This window comes from Leucoraja erinacea, unplaced genomic scaffold (assembly GCF_028641065.1).
Source record: "Leucoraja erinacea ecotype New England unplaced genomic scaffold, Leri_hhj_1 Leri_51C, whole genome shotgun sequence".
Lineage (NCBI taxonomy): Eukaryota > Metazoa > Chordata > Chondrichthyes > Rajiformes > Rajidae > Leucoraja > Leucoraja erinaceus.
This window is the reverse complement of record NW_026576421.1, coordinates 616,389-640,488: the sequence shown is the minus strand read 5'-3', so window position 1 is coordinate 640,488 and position 24,100 is coordinate 616,389. Positions and strand designations below refer to the sequence as shown.

General features: G+C 54.9%; 1 protein-coding gene across 1 annotated transcript in view; it reads right to left on the bottom strand.

The window, feature by feature from the left end:
- The window catches only part of polr2a (RNA polymerase II subunit A), a 49,510-nt gene that overhangs the window by 1,980 nt on the left and 23,430 nt on the right, over nucleotides 1-24,100 (bottom strand). Inside the window, 18 exon segments of the mRNA XM_055630726.1 lie at nucleotides 1-122; nucleotides 1,009-1,158; nucleotides 3,044-3,157; nucleotides 6,894-7,080; nucleotides 9,182-9,385; nucleotides 10,425-10,607; nucleotides 11,211-11,318; nucleotides 11,980-12,080; nucleotides 13,405-13,651; nucleotides 14,191-14,415; nucleotides 15,559-15,764; nucleotides 17,273-17,378; nucleotides 18,056-18,227; nucleotides 19,370-19,553; nucleotides 20,546-20,768; nucleotides 20,897-21,100; nucleotides 21,972-22,066; nucleotides 23,497-23,665. Coding sequence (XP_055486701.1) covers nucleotides 1-122; nucleotides 1,009-1,158; nucleotides 3,044-3,157; nucleotides 6,894-7,080; nucleotides 9,182-9,385; nucleotides 10,425-10,607; nucleotides 11,211-11,318; nucleotides 11,980-12,080; nucleotides 13,405-13,651; nucleotides 14,191-14,415; nucleotides 15,559-15,764; nucleotides 17,273-17,378; nucleotides 18,056-18,227; nucleotides 19,370-19,553; nucleotides 20,546-20,768; nucleotides 20,897-21,100; nucleotides 21,972-22,066; nucleotides 23,497-23,665 — 3,000 coding nt within the window.

Here is a 24,100-nt window from a genome sequence, read left to right as displayed (position 1 = left end):
GGAGGTGGGGGAGTAGGAGGGGGAGGTGGGCGAGTACGAGGGGCTCTGGGGGGTGTAGCCCCCGGGGGATCGAGGCTCGTAGGCGGGAGAGGTGGGGGAGTAGCTGGGGGACATCGCTCCGCCTGTGTGAGAGAGAGAGAGAGAGAATAAAACGAGAGGTCAGTCACGGCAGAAGAGACCCAGACACAGAGCCACGGATCACTCCAGAGACACCAAGTCCAACCATCCCCACCCTACCCCACCCCGCCAAACAAGCAGACAGTCTGACCCATTCACTGGCCTTAAGAGAGTGGTACAGTGAGAGTGACAGAGTGAATGTTACAGACCCTTGTCCCACGTTAAGAGTTCCTTCCAAGAGCTCTCCCCGATGGTAGGGCTGAAGATGTCCTGGTTGGGTTGCTCCTGGGCCTGGCCAAGCTGGCCATCCGCGAGTCACGGCGCCAGGTGGCGGAGGGCTCTACCCGGGCCGGCTGCCTGCCCCTTTTCCGGGGTTACGTCCGTGCCCGGGTGGGATTAGAAAGGGAATACGCCCTGTCTGTGGGCACCCTGAGGGAGTTTCGGGACCGCTGGGCTCTGCAGGGTGTTGAATGTATCCTCAATAAGGACTGTATCATAATTGTATAATAGTTTATTATGGATATATGTTTGTATTGTATTTATGGTGGTGGCTTCTGGCTTGTTTTATTGTAGTGTAAATATTATTTTTTAATAATTGAATAAATTTTTTGGTAAAAAAAAAAAAAAAAAGAAAAAAAGAGCTCTCCCCGAGTTTTGCCCCGATTCGAACTCGGAGATTTACGGGTAATGGCCGCTCGTCGGTACTCGGGGCTCTCGTGGATATTTTTCCAACAGAGATAGATCAGCCATGACTGAATGGTGGAGTAGACTTGATGGGCCGAATGTCCCCGAGTCTGTTCCTATCACTTGTGACGTTGTGAACCAGACGGGGCTGGGATAGCAGGGGGAAGCTGGGTTGAATGGCGGGGAGGCGAGAGGGCCGGCACTGACCTGGAGACGGGATGTAGGGGCTGGAGGGGCCCGGAGACCCCGGTGACCCGGGGGTGGGGGACCAGGCGGGCGAGTAACCGGGGCTGAAGCCACTGGCGTCCGACGCGGCACTTGGTGAGAAGCCGGCCGCTCCTGGTGTCATTCCACTGCCTGTAGACACAAGCAAAGTCAGATGGTCACAGGGTAGTGAACAACAGCAACCCGCCCAGCCACGTCCAAAACTCCCCACTGTAAACCCGACCAAACCCATCTACAAACTCCCCACTGTAGACCCATCTACAAACTCCCCACTGTAGACCCGTCCAAACCCATCTACAAACTCTGCACTGTAGACCCATCTACAAACTCCCCACTGTAGACCCATCCAAACCCATCTCAAACTCCCCACTGTAGACCCATCCAAACCCATCTACAAACTCCCCACTGTAGACCCATTCAAACCCATCTACAAACTCCCCACTGTAGAACCCATCCAAACCCATCTCAAACTCCCCACTGTAGACCCGTCCAAACCCATCTACAAACTCCCCACTGTAGACCCGTCCAAACCCATCTACAAACTCCCCACTGTAAAACCCGTCTACAAACTCCCCACTGTAGACCCGTCCAAACCCATCTACAAACTCCCCACTGTAGACCCATCTACAAACTCTGCACTGTAGACCCGTCCAAACCCATCTACAAGCTCCGCACTGTCCCATCCAAAATCTACAAACTCCACTCCATAATCCCATCCAAACCCATCTACAAAACTCCCCACTGTAGACCCATCCAAACCCATCTACAAACTCCCCACTGTAGACCCATCCAAACCCATCTACAAGCTCCCCACTGTAGACCCATCCAAACCCATCTACAAGCTCCCCACTGTAGACCCCTCCAAACCCATCTACAAGCTCCGTACTGTCCCATCCAAAATCTACAAACTCCACACCATAGTCCCATCCAAACCCATCTACAAAGTCCCCACTGTAGTCCCATCTACAAACTCCCCACTGTAGACCCGTCCAAAGCCATCTACAAACTCCACACCATAATCCCATCCAAACCCATCTACAAACTCCCCACTGTAGACCCATCCAAACCCATCTACAAACTCCAGGCCGCTTTCACCTTGAAATTTCACATTCAAGTTTCCCCATTCAAACTTCACACCAGAAGCCCATCTAACCACATGATAATCACGTCTGAAATCTTCTCCAAAACCCATGTCATAAACCCAGGCAAAATCTCCAAACTCCAGGCCATCACCCCATCCAAACGCCACAACATAGAACCATCTCCAAGCCTCGTGGCGTAACCCCATCCAAACTCATCTCCACCCCAGTCATTTCCAAACTCCACACCACCATCCCGCCCATTTGTCATGCCATCATCTCATCAAGTCATCCCCCAGATTCAGATTCAGATTCAATTTTAATTGTCATTGTCAGTGTACAGTACAGAGACAACGAAATGCATTAGACAACGAAATAAAACCATAATCCTGCAAACTCCGCAATCCCGTCCCCATATTCCCCAATCCCGTCCCCATATTCCTCAACCCCGTCTCCAAATTTAAGGATAACTCCCATGCAAACGTCACACCATAATATCACCGTCGTCTCTAAACCATAAACACGTCCAAACCCCACACCATAACCCCGTCCAAACTGCTGGACCTACGAGTCAGCAGTGTGTAAACGCACACACCTCCAGATTCAGGGATAGTCTCTTCCCATCTGTTATCAGGCAACTGAACCGTCCTCTCACCAACTAGAGAGCGGTCCTGACCTCCCATCCACCTCATCGGAAACCCTCGGACTATCTTTAATCGGACTTCATCTTCCATTAAACGGTATTCCCTTTATCCTGTATCTGTACACTGTGGATGGCTCGATTGTAATCACCTACAGTCTTTCCGCTGACTGGATAGCAGGCAATAAAAAAAGCTTTTCACTGTACCTCAGTACACGTGATGGTATTAAACCGCACGCGAGCGGGCACTGACCCCTGGGAGCTGTGCCCAGAGTGCCAGGCAGCAGGTCAGACTCACCCACGCTCGGTGACCAGGCTCCGTATGCCGGGGTGGCCCCCTGGTTCCAGGGAGTCATTGCTGGGGACATCCCTCCCATGGGACTGGGAGCGGAGCCGAAGAACATTCCCGTAGCTGAAAACCAAAGGAGAGCGTTTAGTTAGTTTCCCCACACACCTTCATTTAGTCTCCCCCACACACCTTCAGTTAGTCTCCCCCCACACACCTTCAGTTACATAGAAACATAGAAAATTAGGTGCAGGAGTAGGCCATTCGGCCCTTCGAGCCTGCACCGCCATTTAATATGATCATGGCTGATCATCCAACTCAGTACCCTGTACCTGCCTTCTCTCCATACCCTCTGACCCCTTAGCCACAAGGGCCACATCTAACTCCCTCTTAAATATAGCCAATGAACTGGCCTCAACTACCCTCTGTGGCAGAGAGTTCCAGAGATTCACCACTCTCTGTGTGAAAAAAGTTTTCCTCATCTCGGTTCTAAAGGATTTCCCCTTTATCCTTAAGCTGTGACCCCTTGTCCTGGACTTCCCCAACATCGGGAACAATCTTCCTGCAAGTTCAAGTTCAGTTAGTCTCCCCCACACACACCTTCAGTTAGTCTCCCCCACACACACCTTCAGTTAGTCTCCCCCCCCCCACACACCTTCAGTTAGTCTCTCCCCCCCCCCCCACACCTTCAGTTAGTCTCTCCCCCACACACACCTTCAGTTAGTCTCCCCCACACACACCTTCAGTTAGTCTCCCCCACACACACCTTCAGTTAGTCTCCCCCCCCACACACCTTCAGTTAGTCTCCCCCACACACCTTCAGTTAGTCTCCCCCCCCCCCCACACACCTTCATTTAGTCTCCCCCCCCCCTCACACACCTTCAGTTAGTCTCCCCCCCACACACCTTCAGTTAGTCTCCCCCCCCCACACACACCTTCAGTTAGTCTCCCCCCCCCCACACCTTCAGTTAGTCTCCCCCCACACACACCTTCAGTTAGTCTCCCCCACACACCTTCAGTTAGTCCCCCCCCCCCACACCTTCAGTTAGTCTCCCCCCCCCCCCACACCTTCAGTTAGTCCCCCCCCCCCCACACCTTCAGTTAGTCTCCCCCCCACACACACACCTTCAGTTAGTCTCCCCCCCCACAACCTTCAGTTAGTCCCCCCCCCCCCCCCCCACACCCTTCAGTTAGTCTCCCCCCCCACACACCTTCAGTTAGTCTCCCCACCCCCACACACCTTCAGTTAGTCTCCCCCACACACACCTTCAGTTAGTCTCCCCCCCCCACACACCCTTCAGTTAGTCTCCCCCCACACACACCTTCAGTTAGTCCCCCCCCCCCCACACCTATAGTAGTCTCCCCCCCCACACCTATAGTTAGTCTCCCCCCCCACACACCTTCAGTTAGTCTCCCCCCCCACCACCTATAGTTAGTCTCCCCCCACACACACTTCAGTTAGTCTCCCCCCACACACACCTATAGTTAGTCCCCCCCCCACACACCTTCAGTTAGTCTCCCCCCCACACACACCTATAGTTAGTCTCCCCCCCCACACCTTCAGTTAGTCTCCCCCCCAACACCTATAGTTAGTCTCCCCCCCCACACACCTTCAGTTAGTCTCCCCCCCCACACACACCTATAGTTAGTCTCCCCCCCACACCTTCAGTTAGTCTCCCCCCACACACACCTATAGTTAGTCTCCCCCCCACACACCTTCAGTTAGTCTCCCCCCACACACACCTATAGTTAGTCTCCCCCCCACACCTTCAGTTAGTCTCCCCCCCCACACCTATAGTTAGTCTCCCCACACACACCTTCAGTTAGTCTCCCCCCCCCCCCCCACACCTTCAGTTAGTCTCCCCCCCCACACCTTCAGTTAGTCTCCCCCCCCCCACACTTCAGTTAGTCTCCCCCCCACACACCTTCAGTTAGTCTCCCCCCCCCACACACACCTTCAGTTAGTCCCCCCCCCCCACACACCTACAGTTAGTCTCCCCCCCCCCACACACCTTCAGTTAGTCTCCCCCCCACACACACCTACAGTTAGTCTCCCCCCCCCCACACACCTTCAGTTAGTCTCCCCCCCCACCTTCAGTTAGTCTCCCCCCCCCCACACCTTCAGTTAGTCTCCCCCCCACACACCTTCAGTTAGTCTCCCCCCCCCCACACACACCTTCAGTAGTCCCCCCCCCCACACACCTACAGTTAGTCTCCCCCCCCCACACACCTTCAGTTAGTCTCCCCCCCACACACACCTACAGTTAGTCTCCCCCCCCCCACACCTTCAGTTAGTCTCCGCCCCCCCCCACACCTTCAGTTAGTCTCCCCCCCACACACACCTTCAGTTAGTCCCCCCCCACACACCTTCAGTTAGTCCCCCCCCCACACACACCTTCAGTTAGTCTCCCCCACACACCTACAGTTAGTCTCCCCCCCCCACACACCTTCAGTTAGTCTCCCCCCCCACACACACCTACAGTTAGTCTCCCCCCCCCCCACACCTTCAGTTAGTCTCCCCCCCACACCTTCAGTTAGTCTCCCCCCCCCCACACACACCTTCAGTTAGTCTCCCCCACACACACCTTCAGTTAGTCTCCCCCCACACACACCTTCAGTTAGTCTCCCCCCCCACACACCTTCAGTTAGTCTCCCCCCCCCACACACCTTCAGTTAGTCTCCCCCCCACACACACCTACAGTTAGTCTCCCCCCCCCACACACCTTCAGTTAGTCTCCCCCCCCACACCTTCAGTTAGTCTCCCCCCCCACACACACCTTCAGTTAGTCTCCCCCACACACCTTCAGTTAGTCTCCCCCCCCACACACCTTCAGTTAGTCTCTCCCCCCCCACACACACTTCAGTTAGTCTCCCCCCCACACACACCTTCAGTTAGTCTCCCCCACACACCTACAGTTAGTCTCCCCCCACACACCTTCAGTTAGTCTCCCCCCCCCCCCACACCTTCAGTTAGTCTCCCCCCCACACACCTTCAGTTAGTCTCCCCCCCCCCACACACCTTCAGTTAGTCCCCCCCACACACCTTCAGTTAGTCTCCCCCCCCCACACACCTTCAGTTAGTCTCCCCCCCCACACACCTTCAGTTAGTCTCCCCCCCACACACCTTCAGTTAGTCTCCCCCCCACACCTTCAGTTAGTCTTCCCCACACACACCTTCAGTTAGTCTCCCCACACCTTTGGTGCTGGGTCCCACCAGTCTCCCTCTGTCCCGGCACTCCCCCCGCACCTTATAACCGTATAACCATATAACAATTACAGCACGGAAACAGGCCATCTCGGCCCTACAAGTTCATGCCGAACAAATTTTTTTCCCCTTAGTCCCACCTGCCTGCACTCGTACCATAACCCTCCATTCCCTTCTCATCCATATGCCTATCCAATTTATTTTTAAATGATACCAATTAACCTGCCTCCACCACTTCCACTGGGAGCTCATTCCACACCGCTACCACTCTCTGCGTAAAGAAGTTCCCCCTCATATTACCCCTAAACTTCTGTCCCTTAATTCTGAAGTCATGTCCTCGTGTTTGAATCTTCCCTATTCTCAAAGGGAAAAGCTTGTCCACATCAACTCTGTCTATCCCTCTCATCATTTTAAAGACCTCTTAATCATCATTTTCACCGAGACCCCCCCCCCTCGGTCTGGCACTTCACCCCACCCTCCCCCCCCACCCCAGGTGAGTGTGCACCCTATCCCCGAGATCGCCTCCCTAAGCCACCCTCTCCCCCATTCTCCTAAGGGCCCCCTCCCTGATGAGTCTTACTTGTATCTCCCCCTCCCGGTCACTGTACGTCACACCCCCCATCCTCTCCCCCCCACCCTGATCCCCCCTGTACTTACGGCCCCCCACTCCCATGCCACCGATGTTGGTGGGGATCTCCATGCCGTATTTGCATTTCTCGGCGTCCAGCAGCAGGTCAAAGGCCCCAGTGCCAGCCGGGGCCAGCTGTCCCAGCATGATGTTCTCCGATACCCCCTTCATGGGATCCATCTCACCGTGGGCAGACGCCTCCATCAGCACGTCCACCTGTGAGGGGGGGGGGGTGAGGGGGGGGGGGGGGGGGAGAGAGGGATGGTTACTGGAAGGAAGAGAGGACACAAACCAGGGCTCGAAGCTTCACCTGTCCACATTCTCCACAGACGTTTAAGAAGGAACTGCAGATGCTGGAAAATCAAAGGTAGACAAAAATGCTGGAGGAACTCAGCGGGTGCAGCAGCATCTATGGAGCGAAGGAAATAGGCAACGTTTCGGGTCGAAACCCAAAGGAAATAGGCAACGTTTCGGGCCGAAACCCAAAGGAAATAGGCAACGTTTCGGGCCGAAACCCAAAGGAAATAGGCAACGTTTCGGGCCGAAACCCAAAGGAAATAGACAACGTTTCGGGTCGAAACCCGAAGGGTTTCGGCCCGAAACGTTACCTATTTCCTTCGCTCTATAGATGCTGCTGCACCCGCTGAGTTACTCCAGCATTTTTGTCCAGCCTATTTCCTTTGGGTTTCGGCCCGAAACGTTGCCTATTTCCTTTGGGTTTCGGCCCGAAACGTTGCCTATTTCCTTCGCTCCATAGATGCTGCTGCACCCGCTGAGTTTCTCCAGCACTTTTCTCCACAGATGCTGCCTGACCTGCTAGTTACTCCAGCACTCTGTGTCCTTTCTGCAAACCAGCATCTGCACTTCCTTGCATCTGTCCCAATTGGCAAGCTAGACAGTTAGGATAGAGCGGATGTGGAGAGTATGTTTCCACTAGTGGGAGAGTCTAGGACCAGAGGGCACAGCCTCTGAATTAAAGGACGTTCCTTCAGGAAGGAGATGAGGAGGGATTTCTTTAGCCAGAGGGCGGTGAATCTGTGGGATTCTTTGCCACAGACGGCGGTGGAGGCCACAAGTCAGTGGGTATTTTGAAGGGGTGAAAGGATTTTTTTGAAGGATCAGCATGGGTGTTGGAGGTTATGGGGAGAAGGCAGGGGAATCCAGGACAAGGGGTCACAGCTTAAGGATAAGGGGGAAATCCTTTAAAACCGAGATGAGAAGAACTTTTTTCACACAGAGAGTGGTGAATCTCTGGAACTCTCTGCCATAAAGGGTAGTTGAGGCCACAGTTCATTGGCTATATTTAAGAGGGAGTTAGATGTGGCCCTTGTGGCTAAAGGGATCAGGGGGTATGGAGAGAAGGCAGGTACGGGATACGGAGTTGGATGATCAGCCATGATCATATTGAATGGCGGTGCAGGCTCGAAGGGCCGAATGGCCTACTCCTGCACCTGATTTCTATGTTTCTATGAATGGGGTTAGGAGGGAGAGATAGATCAGCCATGATTGAATGGCGGAGTAGACTTGATGGGCCGAATGGCCGGATTCTGCCCCCCTGTTTCCTTTGCCATCGTTACTTTTTGGCATATCTTTCGTTGTTCTTTATCTCTCTACATCATTATCCCTTATCCCACAGCAGTCTGATAATAATAAGAATAACTTTATTTATAAAGCACTTTAAACAACTGTAGTTGCCACAAAGTGCTGTACATGAGAACTCATGGACAAGAAGTTATTACAAACCATTAAAAACCGTAAAACAAAGGACTGTAAAACAGTAAAAATTAAAAGACATTAAAAGCACTAAAAACAGGAGCAATGTCTCAGCCAGTCTCGACCCCATTCCTTCTTACTTACAAACTTACAAAATTCTTAAGGGGTTGGACAGGCTAGATGCAGGAAGATTGTTCCCGATGTTGGGGAAGTCCAGGACAAGGGGTCACAGCTTAAGGATAAGGGGGAAATCCTTTAAAACCGAGATGAGGAGAACTTTTTTCACACAGAGAGTGGTGAATCTCTGGAACTCTCTGCCACAGAGGGTAGTTGAGGCCACAGTTCATTGGCTATATTTAAGAGGGAGTTAGATGTGGCCCTTGTGGCCAAGGGGATCAGAAGGTATGGAGAGAAGGCAGGTACGGGATACTGAGTTGGATGATCAGCCATGATCATATTGAATGGCGAATGGTGCAGGCTCGAAGGGCCGAATGGCCTCTACTCCTGCACCTAATTTCTATGTTTCTATGTTTCTCTCCAGAGATGCTGCCTGTTACTCCAGCATTTTTGTGTCTGTCTTCTGTGGGGCAGAGAGGGGGCCTACCGTTTCCTCGAAGGAGCACTTCATGAGGGGCCCGGTGTCCTGTCGGTTGACCCCGTGCCGGGTGATGGCCATCAGATGCCCGCGGCACGTCATGGTGTCGCACAGTAGCGACAGGTGGCGGTAGTTGACATAGGAACCGTCGAAGGAGATGACGTGGTAGAGTTCCCGCTCCAGGGCCTTGCGTACTGCCTCGATGCCCAGCACCTGTAGCACAGGAGAGGGGAGGGAGGGGGAGGGAGGAGAGAGGGAGGGGAGGGGGAGACGAGAGGGAGGGAGGGAGAGGGAGGGAGAGAGGGAGGAGGGACAGAAAGGGGAGACGAGAGAGGGAGGGGGAGGGAGGGAGGGGAGAGGGAAGGAGGGAGGGAGAGGGGAGGGGAGGGAGAGGAGAGGGAGGGAGGGAGAGAGGGAGGGAGGAGAGAGGGGAGAGGAGGAGAGGGGGAGGGAGGGGAGGAGGAGGGAGGGAGGAGAGAGGGAGGAGGAGAGGGATGGAGGGAGGGAGGAGAGGGAGAGGGGGGAGAGGAGGGAGGAGAGGGGAGGGAGAGGGAGGGAGGAGGGAGGAGGAGAGAGAGGGAGGAGAGGGGAGGGAGGAGAGAGGGGAGGGAGGAGAGGGGGAGGAGAGGAGGGAGGGGGAGGGAGGAGAGAGAGGGAGGGAGAGAAGGAGTTAGAGGGAGGGAGAGAGGAGAGAGGGAGGGGGAGAGAGTGAGGAGAGGGAGGGAGAGAGGGAGGGAGGGGGAGAGAGGGAGGAGGAGAGGGGAGGGGAGAGGGAGGAGAGAGGGAGGGAGGGAGGAGGGAGGGAGAGGGGAGGAGGAGAGAGGGAGGGAGGGGAGGGAGAGAGAGGGAGGGAGGAGGGAGGGAGGGAGGAGAGAGGAGAGGGGGAGGGAGGAGAGAGAGTAGAAGGTTAGAACCTCAGTACAGATCAGTACTCACCACCCAGCATCATCTGGGCACCCAACACAACCCGGGCACCCAGCACCCACTCCAACCTCAGCACCCTCCTCCAGTCTGGGCACCACTTCCCCGGTATCCAACCTAAAACGCCAGCACCCACCCCAACCCGGGCACCCTCTTCCAGCATGGTGTAGATGTGAGTGAGTGAGCGGAGGTGGGTGGTCCGTGCTTGAGCTGCTGGCCTTGCCGAAGCAGCATGGTGTGGAGGTGAGTGGCCTGTGCTTGCCGAGGCAGCGTGATGGTGTAGGTGTAGAAGGAGTGAGTGGAGGTGAGTGGCCTGTGCTGGCTACATTACCGTGAAGATCTCCACGATGTCGTTGGAGGTGGTCCGCACTGGGTCCACGTCCTTCTCACTCAGCACCCTCATCAGGCTGACCCCGTCCGTCTCCAGGATCCACTCCTGCAGCGCCTTGAACTCCCCCTCCTCCGTGATGATGATCTTCTTCTTGTTGTCCGTCTGCGGGAGGTGCATGTACACCTGCGGAGAGAGGGAGGGAGAGAGTGAGAGCGAGAGTGAGAGAGACAGGCAGGGGGACAAGGTCAGCTTTGCTGCTTAATGTGTGGGAACAAACTGCAGACAGACACTAAATGCTGGAGTAACTCAGTGGATCAGGCAACATCTCTGGAGAGAAGGAATGGGTGATGATGGTCTCGATCCGAAACGCCACCCATTCCTTCTCTCCAGAGATGCTGCTTGTCCCGCTGAGTTACTCCAGTATTTTGTGTCCATCTTCGATGGAAACTGACCCTTCGGCTCATCAAGTTCATGCCATTCAGGACTGTGACGAGGAAAAACCTTTTCACCCAGAGAGGTGTGAATCTGTTGAATTCTCTGCTGCAGAAGGTGGTGGAGGCCGGTTCGCTGGATGTTTTCAAGAGAGAGTTGGATTTAGCTCTTAGGGCTAACGGAATCAAGGGATGTGGGGGAGAAAGGCAGGAACGGGGTACTGATTGTGGATGATCAGCCATAATCATATTGAACGGCGGTGCTGACTCGAAGGGCCGAATGGCCTCTACTCCTGCACCTATTGTCCATGTTTCTAAGTTCCCCGACGGGTGCTCACGCTGTCCCCGTGCTCACCTTGCTGATCTGTTCGATTCCCTGTAGTGTCATGTCTGTCAGCATGTTCGACTCGATACAGCGCAGGAAGACATCATCATCCATCTTGTCAACCACCTCCTCCTCTTGCTGCAAGGCAACGGGAAATATTGTCAGACATTTTGGGAACCATGTCAACTGTCAGCCATTTTGGGAACCACGTCAACTGTCAGCCATTTTGGGAACCATGTCAATTGTCAACCATTTTGGGAACCACAGCAACTGTCAACCATTTTGGGGACCATGTCAACTGTCAGCCATTTTGGGAACCACGCCAATTGTCAGCCATTTTGGGCACCGTGTCAACTATCAGCCATTTTGGGCACCTTGTCCGAGGAAGGATGTGCCGGCTCTGGAGAGGGTCCAGAGGAGGTTTTACAAGGGCGATCCCAGGAATGAGTGGGTTAACTAACCTATGATGAGCGTTTGTCGGCACTGGGCCTGTACTCGCTGGAGTTTAGAAGAATGAAGGGCCTCATTGAAACGTACAGAATAATGAAAGGCCTGGATAGAGTGGATGTGGAGAGGATGTTTCCACTAGTGGGAAAGTCTAGGACCAGAGGGCACAGCCTCAGAATTAAAGGGTGTTCTTTTAAGACATCTTCGGCCCTCTCTCCTACACACAGGGTGTCGAAAGATGGGGATAGTGGGGGTGAAGTGCAGGCAGAGGGCAAGGAGCAGCCAGCTTGGGTCACACACACTCCTGGGGGGGTCAGAGATTGAAGGCCCCCCCCCTCACGCACTCCCTCACCTCCTGGAACTTGTTCTCGTCGCTGTTCATGATGCGGATCCTCAGGACCAGTTTCTCTGCATTGTCGTCGTTGAAGATACAGTTCAGATCATCGCCAAAACCTGCGGGGAAGAGGAGTGTTAGAGGTGGTCCCTTAAACCCCCCCATGCCCAGCGAGCAGACCACCACCACCACCAACGACAGAGACACAGAGAGCGCCCTGGAGCGGAAAAGGACTACAAAAAGTAGTAAACACTGCCCAGTCCATCATCGGCTCTGACATTCCTTCCATCGAGGGGATGTATCGCAGTCGCTGCCTCAAAAAGGCTGGCAGTATCATCAAAGACCCACACACCATCCTGGCCACACACTCATCTCCCCGCTACCTTCAGGCAGAAGGTACAGGAGCCTGAAGACTGCAACGTCCAGGTTCAGGAATAGCTACTTCCCCACAGCCATCAGGCTATTAAACTTGGCTCGGACAAAACTCTGAACTTGCCCAGGCTCAGTCTGGGACGGGCAAGACGGCCACGTTTGCCATCTCCATCTTGCAGCAGTTGGACGTGGAGCTGAAGGAGACGCAGGCGCTGGCCCTGGCCCCCACCCGCGAGCTCGCTCTGCAGGTAGGTCGCCCCTTCTGGTTGTTATAGAAATATAGAAAATAGGTGCAGGAGCCTGCACCATTCGCCATTCAATATGATCATGACTGATCATCCAACTCAGTATCCCATCCCTGCCTTCTCTCCATACCCCCTGATCCCTTTAGCCACAAGGGCCACATCTAACTCCCTCTTAAATATAGCCAATGAACTGTGTGGCCTCAACTACCTTCTGTGGCAGAGAGTTCCACAAATTCACCACTCTCTGTGTGAAAAATTATTTTCTCACCTCGGTCCTAAAAGATTTCCCTCTTATCCTTAAAACTGTGAATAGTTCATTAATAGTCCATTATCTGTTATTTGTACTTCATCAGCTTATTTATTCAAAAAAGCTGGAGAAACTCAGCGGATGCAGCAGCATCTATAGAGTGAAGGAAATAGGCAACGTTTCGGGCCGAAACCCTTCTTCAGACTGAAGTCTGAAGAAGGGTTTCGGCCCGAAACGTTGCCTATTTCCTTCGCTCTATAGATGCTGCTGCACCCGCTGAGTTTCTCCAGCTTTTTTGTGTAACCTTCGATTCTCCAGCATCTGCAGTTCCTTCTTAAACATTAATCTTATTTATTCATGTGTGTATATGTTTATATAATGGTATATGGACACACTGATCTGTTCTGTATTCATGCCTACTATGTTCTGTTGTGCTGAAGCAAAGCAAGAATTTCATTGTCCTATGTGGGACACATGACAATAAACTCTCTGAATCTTGAATCTGGAAACAGGCCCCCAACATGCCCCATCCACACACGTCCCCCCCCCCCCCCCCCACCTTGGGCCCCCCCGTCTCACCGGCGTTGATCTTCTCTGCGATCTGCTCCATGGTGAGTTTGCGGTCGGTCATGTGTTTGCGGTCCAGCTCGATACGCAGCAGCCAGGGGGAGATGCGGGTCACGTCAAAGTCGGGCATCTCGTAGTACACGTTGACCCACTCCTGGTCCTCGGACACCACCGTGTTCTGGGGGTCCGGGTCGTAGTAGATGGCAGTGTTGGCCGTCACCTTCCGCAGCGTGGTGTGCTCCAGCCGGCACAGGATGTCCTGCAACGGGCACGGCAAGAGAAGGGTTAAACCGGCCAGTGAGAAAGAACCGCAGATGCTGGATTAAAAAACAAAATCACAAAATGCTGGAGGAACTCAGCGGGTGAGGCAGCATCTACGGAGAGAAGGAATGGGTGACGTTTTGGGTCGAGAAGCTGGCCCTTCGGCCCACCGAGTCCCTGACGTACAGGTTCAGTCTGAAGAAGGGTTTCGGCCTATTTCCTTCGCTCCATAGATGCTGCTGCACCCGCTGAGTTTCTCCAGCATTTTTATCTACCTTCGATTTTCCAGCAGCACAGTTCCTTCTTAAACACATAAGGTTTGTGAACTAATCGGCTTGGTGTAAGTGCAAAGTTGGCCCTAGTGTTTGTGTGTGCGGGGATCGCTGGTCGGCACGGACTCGGTGGGACGAAGGGCCTGTTTGCACGCTGTATCTCTAAACTAAACAAATACATGTCGGAACTGAAATGGAGAGTGTTCTCCTCAGTGTCCCAGTGGTCGACTTCCCCTCCCACCCTCTCCCCCACACCAACACCCACCTTGGCTCTCTCTGCGTCCCTGGCCGACTGACCCAGCAGGAAGACTGTCAGCGACGGGGTCTTGGGCTTCTTGGAGATGTTGATCAGCTCCTTGAGACGCGGCACGCCCAGCGTGACGTTCTTGGCCGAGACGCCGGCGTAGTGGAAGGTGTTGAGGGTCATCTGGGTGGCGGGCTCGCCCAGCGACTGGGCGGCCAAAGCCCCCACCATCTCCCCGGGGTGGGCCTGGCACAGGGGGAGGGGGCAAGGTGAGCTCACTCCACACACGCACACACACACGCACCGCACACACACCGACAAGGCAGCACTGGCAGGCAGGACCACAATGGGGGGGGAGGGAGAGATGGAGGGGGGGGGGGGAGAGAGAGAGAGAGGGGGGGGGGGGGGAATGGGGGGGGGGGGAGATAGGGGACCTGGAGGAGTGAGGAGGAGGGCAAATGAAGGTGGGGGAGGGAGTGCTGATGGAGAAGATAGGGGATGGGAAGGAAGGCAGACAGAGGGGGGAGGAGGGGAGAGGAGACGCAGAGATGGGAGGGATGGAGGGATGAGGAACGAGGAGGGAATGTAGAGGGAGGGAGGGCAGATGGTGAGGGGAGAGGATAGTGGAGGGGGGAGAGGAGAGCAGACGAGGGGGGGGGAGGATAGTGGAGGGGGGAAGGACAGGATAGTGGAGGGGGGGGGGGGGGAGAGGATAGTGGAGGGGGGGGGGGAGTAGAGGATAGTGATGGAGGGGGGAGGAGAGGATAGTGGAGGGGGGAGGAGAGGATAGTGGAGGGGGAGGGGGGGGGGAGAGGGAGAGGATAGTGGAGGGGGGAGGAGAGGATAGTGGAGGGGGGAGGAGAGGATAGTGGAGGGGGGAGGAGAGGATAGTGGGGGGGGGGAGGAGAGGATAGTGGAGGGGGAGGAGAGGATAGTGGAGGGGGGAGGAGAGGATAGTGGAGGGGGGAGGAGAGCAGGATAGTGGAGGGGGGAGGGGAGGATAGTGGAGGGGGGAGGAGAGGATAGTGGAGGGGGGAGGCTTAGGATAGTGGAGGGGGTTGAGACTGGATAGTGGAGAAGGGGGAGGAGAGGATAGTGGAGGGGGGAGGAGAGGATAGTGGAGGGGGAGGAGAGGATAGTGGCATTCTCCTGGGGACTGGAGGATCAGAGGGACGAGGGGAGGAGAGGATAGTGGACGGGGGGAGGAGAGGATAGTGGAGAGGGGGAGGAGAGGATAGTAGTGGAGAGGGGAGGAGAGGATAGTGGAGAGGGGAGGAGAGGGGATAGTGGAGAACAAAAAACTCTGGGGGGCGAGGAGAGCAGACGACGAGGGTGGGGGGGGAGGATAGTGGGGGGGGGGAGGAGAGCAGACGGGGGGAAAGTACTTACGATAGACTGGTTGAACTTGGCCTCTATTTCTCCCAGCAGCCACTCGAAGGCCTCGCCGCTGAGACGGAACTCCTCTGTCATGCGGCGGCTACAGAGGGTGGAGCGGAGGTGGATGTTGAAGAGCAGCGTGGCATTCTCCTGGGCCTGGCGGCTCAGCGGGTCCTCGCCGTTCACGATCACCAGCTTCTTGCTCAGCTCCTTCCCGCCTGCGGGCGGCAAAACAGCGCAGTCTGCAGGCAGCCCTTCAGCCCGCCCGCATCCCCCCCCCCCCCCCCCCCCCCCCCCCCCTGCTAGCCCAAACCAGGACCGCCTTGGTCACACCCCACCCCACCCCCCACCCATCGACACAAAGCAAGAACAACAACTCTGGGAGCTGGGTGGCGCAGCGGGTGGAGCTGCTGCCTCACAGCACCAGAGACCCGGGTTCCATCCCATCTACGGGTGCTGTCTGCGCGGAGTTTGCACGTTCTCCCCATGACCTGCGTGGGGTTTCTCCAGTTTCCCCCCGCACTCCAAAGAGGTGCGGGTTTGAGGCTAATTGGCTTGGATAAAAATTGTAAATTGTCGAAACCGAGTGTGTTAGCGTGTGGGACAGTGTTAGCGTGTGTGGGATAGTGTTAGCGTGTGTGGGATAGTGTTAGCGTGTGTGGGATAGTGTTAGCGTGTGTGGGATAGTGTTAGCGTGTGTGGGATAGTGTTAGCGTGTGTGGGATAGTGTTAGCGTGTGTGGGATAGTGTTAGCGTGTGTGGGATAGTGTTAGCGTGTGTGGGACAGTGTTAGCGTGTGTGGGACTGTGTTAGCGTGTGTGGGACAGTGTTAGCGTGTGTGGGATAGTGTTAGCGTGTGTGGGATGTGTTAGCGTGTGTGGGATAGTGTTAGCGTGTGTGGGACAGTGTTAGCGTGTGTGGGACAGTGTTAGCGTGTGTGGGATAGTGTTAGCGTGTGTGGGATAGTGTTAGCGTGTGTGGGAAAGTGTTAGCGTGTGTGGGACTGTGTTAGCGTGTGTGGGACTGTGTTAGCGTGTGTGGGATAGTGTTAGCGTGTGTGGGATTGTGTTAGCGTGTGTGGGATAGTGTTAGCGTGTGTTGTTCCCGAAACGTCGCCTATTTCCTTCGCTCCATAGAAGCTGCCGCACCCGCTGAGTTTCTCCAGCTTTTTTTGTGTACTTCCGCTGAGTTTGCTGCAGCGCTGTGTGACTTTACCAGGACCCCAGGGGGGGGTGCGGGGGAGGAGAGGGATGGGGGAGGGGAGGGATGGGGAGGGGGGGGAGGTGTTGGGGAGGGAGGGGAGAATGGGGCTAGGGGGAGGGGGTGGAAGAGGGGGGGGGGGGGGGAGGGAGAGAGAGAGGGAAGGGGGGAGGGAGGGAGGGAAGGGGGTGGGGGAGAGGTGGAAGAGGGACAGAGGGGTAGGGGGAAGGGTGCGGAGTGAGAGAGGGAAGGGGGGTGGGGGAGGGGGGAGAGAGGGAAGGGGGTGGGAGGAGAGAGAGGGGTGGTGGGGGGGGAAGAGAGGAGAGAGGGGTGGGGGAGGGGAGGAGAGAGGGGGGGGGGGAGGAGAGAGAGAAGGGGGGGGGGGGATGGGGTACCACCATGAGGTGCCACCTCCAGTTTAAATTCCATCTGGAATATTTTGAAGGACCAACAAACTAGTGCATGAGTGGGGTTGGAGCGGCCTGTGCCGTGGGAACAATACCCGGGGGCAGTGGCAGGGACTGACCTTCGATCACACGGATGGGGTGCAGGTCCGTGGCCGTCCGGGCGTTGATGTGGAAGATTTTCTGGGCGTTCCAGATCATCCGCAGCAAGTTGCAGGGGAGCACCACCTGGAGACGCGCGGGGTGGGGTGGGGAGGGGAGAGAGGAGGAGGGAGAGAGAGAGAGATTTTAAAGCAGTGAGTACAGGGGGGGGGGGGGGGGGAGAGGGGAGGGAATGAGAGGGAAGCGGAAAAAAAAAGAGGGAGGGGGGGAAAGAGGAGAGGTCAGTTGTGAGAAAATCATTTTTTTTTTTTTACACAGAGAGTGGTGAATCTGTGGAACTCTCTGACACAGAAGGTAGTTGAGGCCACACAGTTCATTGGCTATATTTAAGAGGGAGTTAGATGTGGCCCTTGTGGCTAAAGGGATCAGGGGGTTTGGAGAGAAGGCAGGGACGGGATACTGAGTTGGATGATCAGCCGTGATCATATTGAATGGCGAATGGTGCAGGCTCGAAGGGCCGAATGGCCTCGACTCCTGCACCTATTTTCTATGATACTATGTTTCTAATCTACCTACCCCACCCAGCCCACACCAGTCACATCCCCATTCAGAGTCAACAAGATGGGGCTACAGGAGGGAGGGAGATATGGTAGCAAGGTGGATCTACAAAGCAAATGATTTGTAAAAAAAAACCCTACCTTGCTGGGGCCAGGGGGGGGGGGGGGGGGGTTGTTTAGAAGAGCGGCCAGAAATAAAGGAGGGGGGGCTGGGGGGGGGGGGGGGGGGGGGTGAGACCACCCTACCTTGCTGTCGCCCGTGGGGAAGACGGCTCTCAGCACCTCGCGATCCTCCCGCATCCTGTCGAACTCCACCTCCAGCTCGTTCTGCACGGCTGCGTTGCTGAGGATCTCCTTGACGATGTCCTCCTGCAGCGAGCGGCGCAGATTCCGCTCACTGGTGTACTCCAGCTTGAACCTGGAGTACAGGCAGAGAGGGGAGAGGTGAGAGGTGAGAGGCCCGGCCCAGCTCTCAGTTCACGTGTAGCGAGGTGCAGTGAAAAGCTTTTTCGTTGCGTGCTAACCAGTCGGCACTCTGAAGAAGGGGTTCGGCCCGAAACGTCGCCTATTTTCTTCGCTCCATAGATGCTGCTGCACCCGCTGAGTTTCTCCAGCAATTTTGTGTACCAGCAGAAAGACAAGGTGGACAAAAATGCTGGAGAAACTCAGCGGGTGAGGCGGCAGCATCTATGGAGCGAAGGAATAGGTGACGTTTCGGGTCTCGACCCGAAACGTCACCTATTCCTTCGCTCCATAGATGCTGCCTCCTCACCTGCTGAGTTTCTCCAGGGGGGACAAAGATAGAACATCGTCGGAGACATTAAGACTGTTGGGGGAACGGACAAAAGGTGCTGGAGAAACTCATCGGGCCGGGTGCAGCAGCATCCACGGAGCGAAGGAAATAGGCAACGTTTCAGGCCGAAACCCTTCTTCAGATCTGCAGTTCCTTCTTAAAGACTGTTGGGGGGGAACTGGGAAGGGGATGGAGAGAGAGAGAGGGAAAGCAAGGGCTATCTGCAGTTAGAGCAGTCAATGTTCATACCGCTGGGGTGTACACTGCCCAACAAAGATCCTATAGCGGAGCAAGATAGACCACTCCTGCTACATGCAATGGGCTGTCGTGTAGTACTCAACGCAACAGAGCAGAACGTGGGCCTTTTTTTCATCCATTTCAGTAACCGGACCCCACCCGACTCGCAGTGTAATCAACGTTGCGGGGGAACAGTTTGTGTTAATATATAAATTAAAATTCTGAAAATGAGAAGATTTTTCCCAAATAACTTTTATTTTTACGAGGATGTTTCCGTAACCAGCTTCCGTCTCCGCGCTAGTATCCTATGGGATCTTTGGTGCGGAGACGTGCGCCGGTTACCAAAATGGGGCCGGAAATTACCCATGACCGTACTACATCCTTTTCGTCCAGTGACCTATCTTGCTCGCTATAGGATCGTTGGTGATGACCAAGTGAAATATGAGGCGCTGCTCCTCCAATTTGTGCTGGGCCCCACTCCCGACAGTGGAGGCGGTCGGCCCAGGGCAGAAAGGCGAGAGGTTGCTTACTTCTTCTCGAAGGTCTTGTTGGAAGGTTTGACGGAGGCCAGGCTCTGGAACTCCACGCTCTCCCCGGCCAGCCCGTCCTCCCCGTAACGCAGCTGGATCACCTGGTTGATGGAGTTGCGCACTGTGGCATCGTACTTCACCATCACCGACTCCATGGACTTGATCAGACGCCGCTGGATGTAACCTGGCAGGGGGAGGGGAGGGGAGGGGGAAAAGGGGAGATCACACCATCAGCACTGTGCTCAGTTTACTATTCAGAGATACGGCGCGGAAACGAGGCCTTTCGGCCCACCGTGTCCATGCCGACCAACCGCCGGTCAACCCGCGCACTTAAATACAAAAAAAGCTATGTAGGCTTGATGGGCCGAAGGGCCCAATTCTACTATCCTTTATGACCTTTCAGAATACAAGGTCGAACCTTCAGAAAGGAGACGAGGACAGCAAAGAGACGCAGCGGTAGAGCTGCTGCCTCACAGCGCCAGAGATCCGGGTTCAATCCTGACCTCGGGTGCTGTCTGTACGGAGTTTGTACGTTCTCTCTGTGACCGTGTGGGGGATTTCTCCAGGTGCTCTGGTTTCCTCCCACACTCCAAAGACGTACAGGTTTGTAGGAAGGAACTGCAGATGCTGGTTTAAAACCGAAGATGGACACAAAATGCTGGAGTAACTCAGCGTGACAGGCAGCATCTCTGGAGAGAAGGAATGGGTGATGTTTCGGGTCGAGACATTAAGGGCTTGGACAAGCTAGAGGCAGGAAACGTGTTCCCGATGTTGGGGGGAGTCCAGAACCAGGGGCCACGCACACACACAGTTTAAGAATAAGGAGTAAGCCATTTAGAACGGAGACGAGGAAACACTTTTTCTCACGGAGAGTGGTGAGTCTGTGGAATTCTCTGCCTTAGAGGGCGGTGGAGGCCGGTTCTCTGGATGCTTTCAAGGGAGAGCTAGATAGGGCTCTTAGAAATAGCGGAGTCAGGGGATATGGGGAGAAGGCAGGAATGGGGTACTGATTGGGGATGATCAGCCGTGATCACATTGAATGGCGGTGCTGGCTCGAAGGGCCAAATGGCCTCTACTCCTGCACCTATTGTCTATTGCCTATTTAGACCCATCCGTAGACTATACATTCTTCAGACTATTCAGATTGTAGAAAGAGAGATAGAAGGAGAGAGTTACCGGTCTCAGCGGTTTTGACGGCAGTGTCGATGAGACCCTCTCGGCCCCCCATGGCGTGGAAGAAGAACTCTGTGGGGGTGAGCCCGGCCAGGTAGGAGTTCTCCACAAAGCCCCTGCTCTCGGGGCCGTAGTCGTCCTTGATGAAGTGGGGCAGGGTGCGGTGCTTGAAGCCAAAGGGAATGCGCTTGCCCTCCACGTTCTGCTGCCCCACCACCGCGATGACCTGGAGCAGCGAGAGGAGAGGAGAGGAGAGGATGGAAGTCACTCGCGGTAGAATTAGGGCAGAGGCGGACAGACGGGGAGGTCGGGGGGGGGAGGGCAGACGGAGCTGGAGCTGGAACTGGAACTGACCTGCGAGATGTTGATCTTGGAGCCTTTGGAGCCGGCGACCACCATGGACTTGAAGTTGTTGTACTCGGACAGGGACTTCTGGGCGGACGAGCCGGTCTTGTCACGGGCATCGTTGAGGATTCGGTTGACCTGGTTCTCGAAGGTCTGTCTGAGGGTGTTCCCCGGCGTGGGCTCCAGCTCGTTGTTGTGAGCTTTCTCAATGACCTGCGGAAACGACAGGAGACAACGTTAGCCATCTTGGCCGATTGGGAAAGGGGGAGATGGAGCGAGACCTGGGTGTCATGGTACACCAGTCATTGAAGGTAGGCATGCAGGTGCAGCAGGCAGTAAAGAAAGCGAATGGTATGTTAGCTTTCATTGCAAAAGGATTTGAGTATAGGAGCAGGGAGGTTCTACTGCAGTTGTACAGGGTCTTGGTGATACCACACCTGGAGTATTGCGTACAGTTTTGGTCTCCAAATCTGAGGAAGGACATTATTGCCATAGAGGGAGTGCAGAGACGGTTCACCAGACTGATTCCTGGGATGTCAGGACTGTCTTATGAAGAAAGACTGGATAGACTTTGTTTATACTCTCTAGAATTTAGGAGATTGAGAGGGGATCTTATAGAAACTTACAAAATTCTTAAGGGGTTGGACAGGCTAGATGCAGGAAGATTGTTCCCGATGTTAGGGAAGTCCAGGACAAGGGGTCAGCAGCTTAAGGATAAGGATCAGGGGAAATCCTTTAAAACCGAGATGAGCCATGATCATAAGAACTTTTTTCACACAGAGAGTGGTGAATCTGTGGAATTCTCTGCCACAGAGGGTAGTTGAGGCCAGTTCATTGGCTATATTTAAGAGGGAGTTAGATGTGGCCCTTGTGGCTAAAGGGATCAGGGGGTATGGAGAGAACGCAGGGATGGGATACCGAGTTGGATGATCAGGCATGATCATATTGAATGGCGGTGCAGGCTCGAAGGGCCGAATGGCCTCTACTCCTGCACCTATTGTCTATGTTTCTATGTTGCTGGGACCGTCATCACCCCTTCCTTGAGCTGGGACCACCACCGCCTCCAGAGACACACAGCACTCACCTCTATCACATCCTGCTTGGCCTTCTTGATGGTATTCTGAATGTCCTGGTAGGTCTTGGCATCAGCAATGGAGTCCCCAATACCAATGGTGTGACCTGCCACAGGACAGCACAGGCTGGGGTTAATTGTGTGCCGAGGTACAGTGAAAAGCCTGGTCTTGTGAGCTATCAAATCACATAACCCCCACGCACAAGCACACCCGAGCCAAACTCACGGCTAGTTTCTGGCAGACAATCTCTCTCTGTGTGGCTCTCGTTTCCCTTTCCCTCACTCCGCGATGTGATATATCTGCTTTCCCTCTCTCTCCATATCCAACAATGTGCTGGGGATGGGGGGGGGGGGGAAGGGCTGGGTTGGGGATGTGGGGGATGTAGGGGTGGGTAGGACTGGGATGGGGTGGGGGGGGGGGGGGGGGGGGGGGGGTGGGGCTGGGCTGGGCTGGGTTGGGGAGGGGATGTGGGGGGGGGGGGATGTGGGGGGGGGGGGGGGTGGGGGGGGGAGGAGGGGGCTGGGGAGGGGAGGGGGGCGGGGGGGGGGGGGGGGGGGGAGGGGGGGGGGTGGGGGGGGGGGGGGAGGGGGGTGGGTTGGGAGGGGATGTTGGGGATGTGGTGGGGGGGGGGGGGCAATGGGGAGGGGTAGGGGGATGATCTTGCTGGGCTGGGGACTGGACCCCAACAGCAGAGTCACCTTCCCGCCTCGCTCTGCCTCCTGAATGATTCTACATGGCTGCGATGGCAGCACAGCCGTGTGAGGGAAGGAGGCGATCAGACACACACACACGCACACACACAGCGGCCCACCCAGCTGGCTCCAGCTTCCTCCCCCACCCCCCCTGCAGCCTCACACCCAACTCCACCCCCCCCCCCTCCCCCACTTTAGCATCCCCTCTACCCCACCCTCACCGGTCTTTGCTGGCTCGACCTTGCACTCAACGTTATTCCCCCACCACGCATGTATCTATCTGTGTGCTGTAAACGGCTGGACTGTAATCATGCAGACACAAAGTGCTGGAGTAACTCAGCGGGACGGGCGACGTTTAGGGGTCGAGACCCTTCTTCAACGTCACCCATTCCTTCTCTAAAGAGACGCTGCCCCCGCCGAGTTTCCCCAGCATTTTTGTGCACCTTCGATTTTCCAGCATCTGCAGTTCCTTCTTAAACAAGATTTGAAAAATTCTCCTTTAAGGGGCCTTCTCTTCTATTTCTACTTTCTACTTTCTCTTTCTTTTTTATTTTTTATATACACACTTCACGTTTTTCTACTCTCTACCATCTATTTTTCCACTTTTTCCTCTATCTATTGTTTTCTTGTTCTTGTCTTGCTTACTTCCTTCTCATAACATAAAACTAGAGGTTGTACATAGAATGGATTACGGTATTACATAGTTGGCACCTAAAATTAGGTTCCACTGTACTGTTTTGTGCGGTATTAACTTCTAATAAAATAAACAAAACAAGTAGCAAGGTTGTTGTGGGGGGGGGGGGGGGGGGGGGGGACCACGAGGCTCCGGGCCGCCGCCGATTACCTTCGATCAACAGCCAGTTGTTGATGACGGTCTGGATGTTGCTGTAGAAGAGCCTGGTGATATCGTGGCCCATCTCCAGGAAGGTGATGTGTACCAGCGAGCCGGCCGACGTCCCGAGGGACTTCTTGCACAGGATGCCCATGATCAGCTCCCCGTTCTCCACTATCACCTGCACGCATGCGGGGGAGAAGCGACAGGTCAACTCTCTCACACCGCCAGGGTTGGGGAAACATCTCAACACACACACCCACCCCTCTCCCGAACCAGATGCAGCCAAGAAAACACACCAAACGCCCAGCCTCCATCGACATCATTGGGGACCCTCGTACTAACCTGTCAATTAACTCTCAATAATCCATGCCATTTATAATCTATCTATCTATATAATATTAAAACAAATGTCCGTGCAGTACGGATCCCTTGGCTTTTGTGTGTGTTTCCGACTCCTATGGCTGCCAACACACTTTGATTCGTTGCTAGGAACCAACTTTTCACCAGCAGCAGGCAGGGGAGGTGCAATTGAGGGAGGCAGGGCAGTTCTGGAAACTTACATTTCACTTTTCATTCCATTGGAGGAGACGGGTGCATGGTGGAATATTGGGTT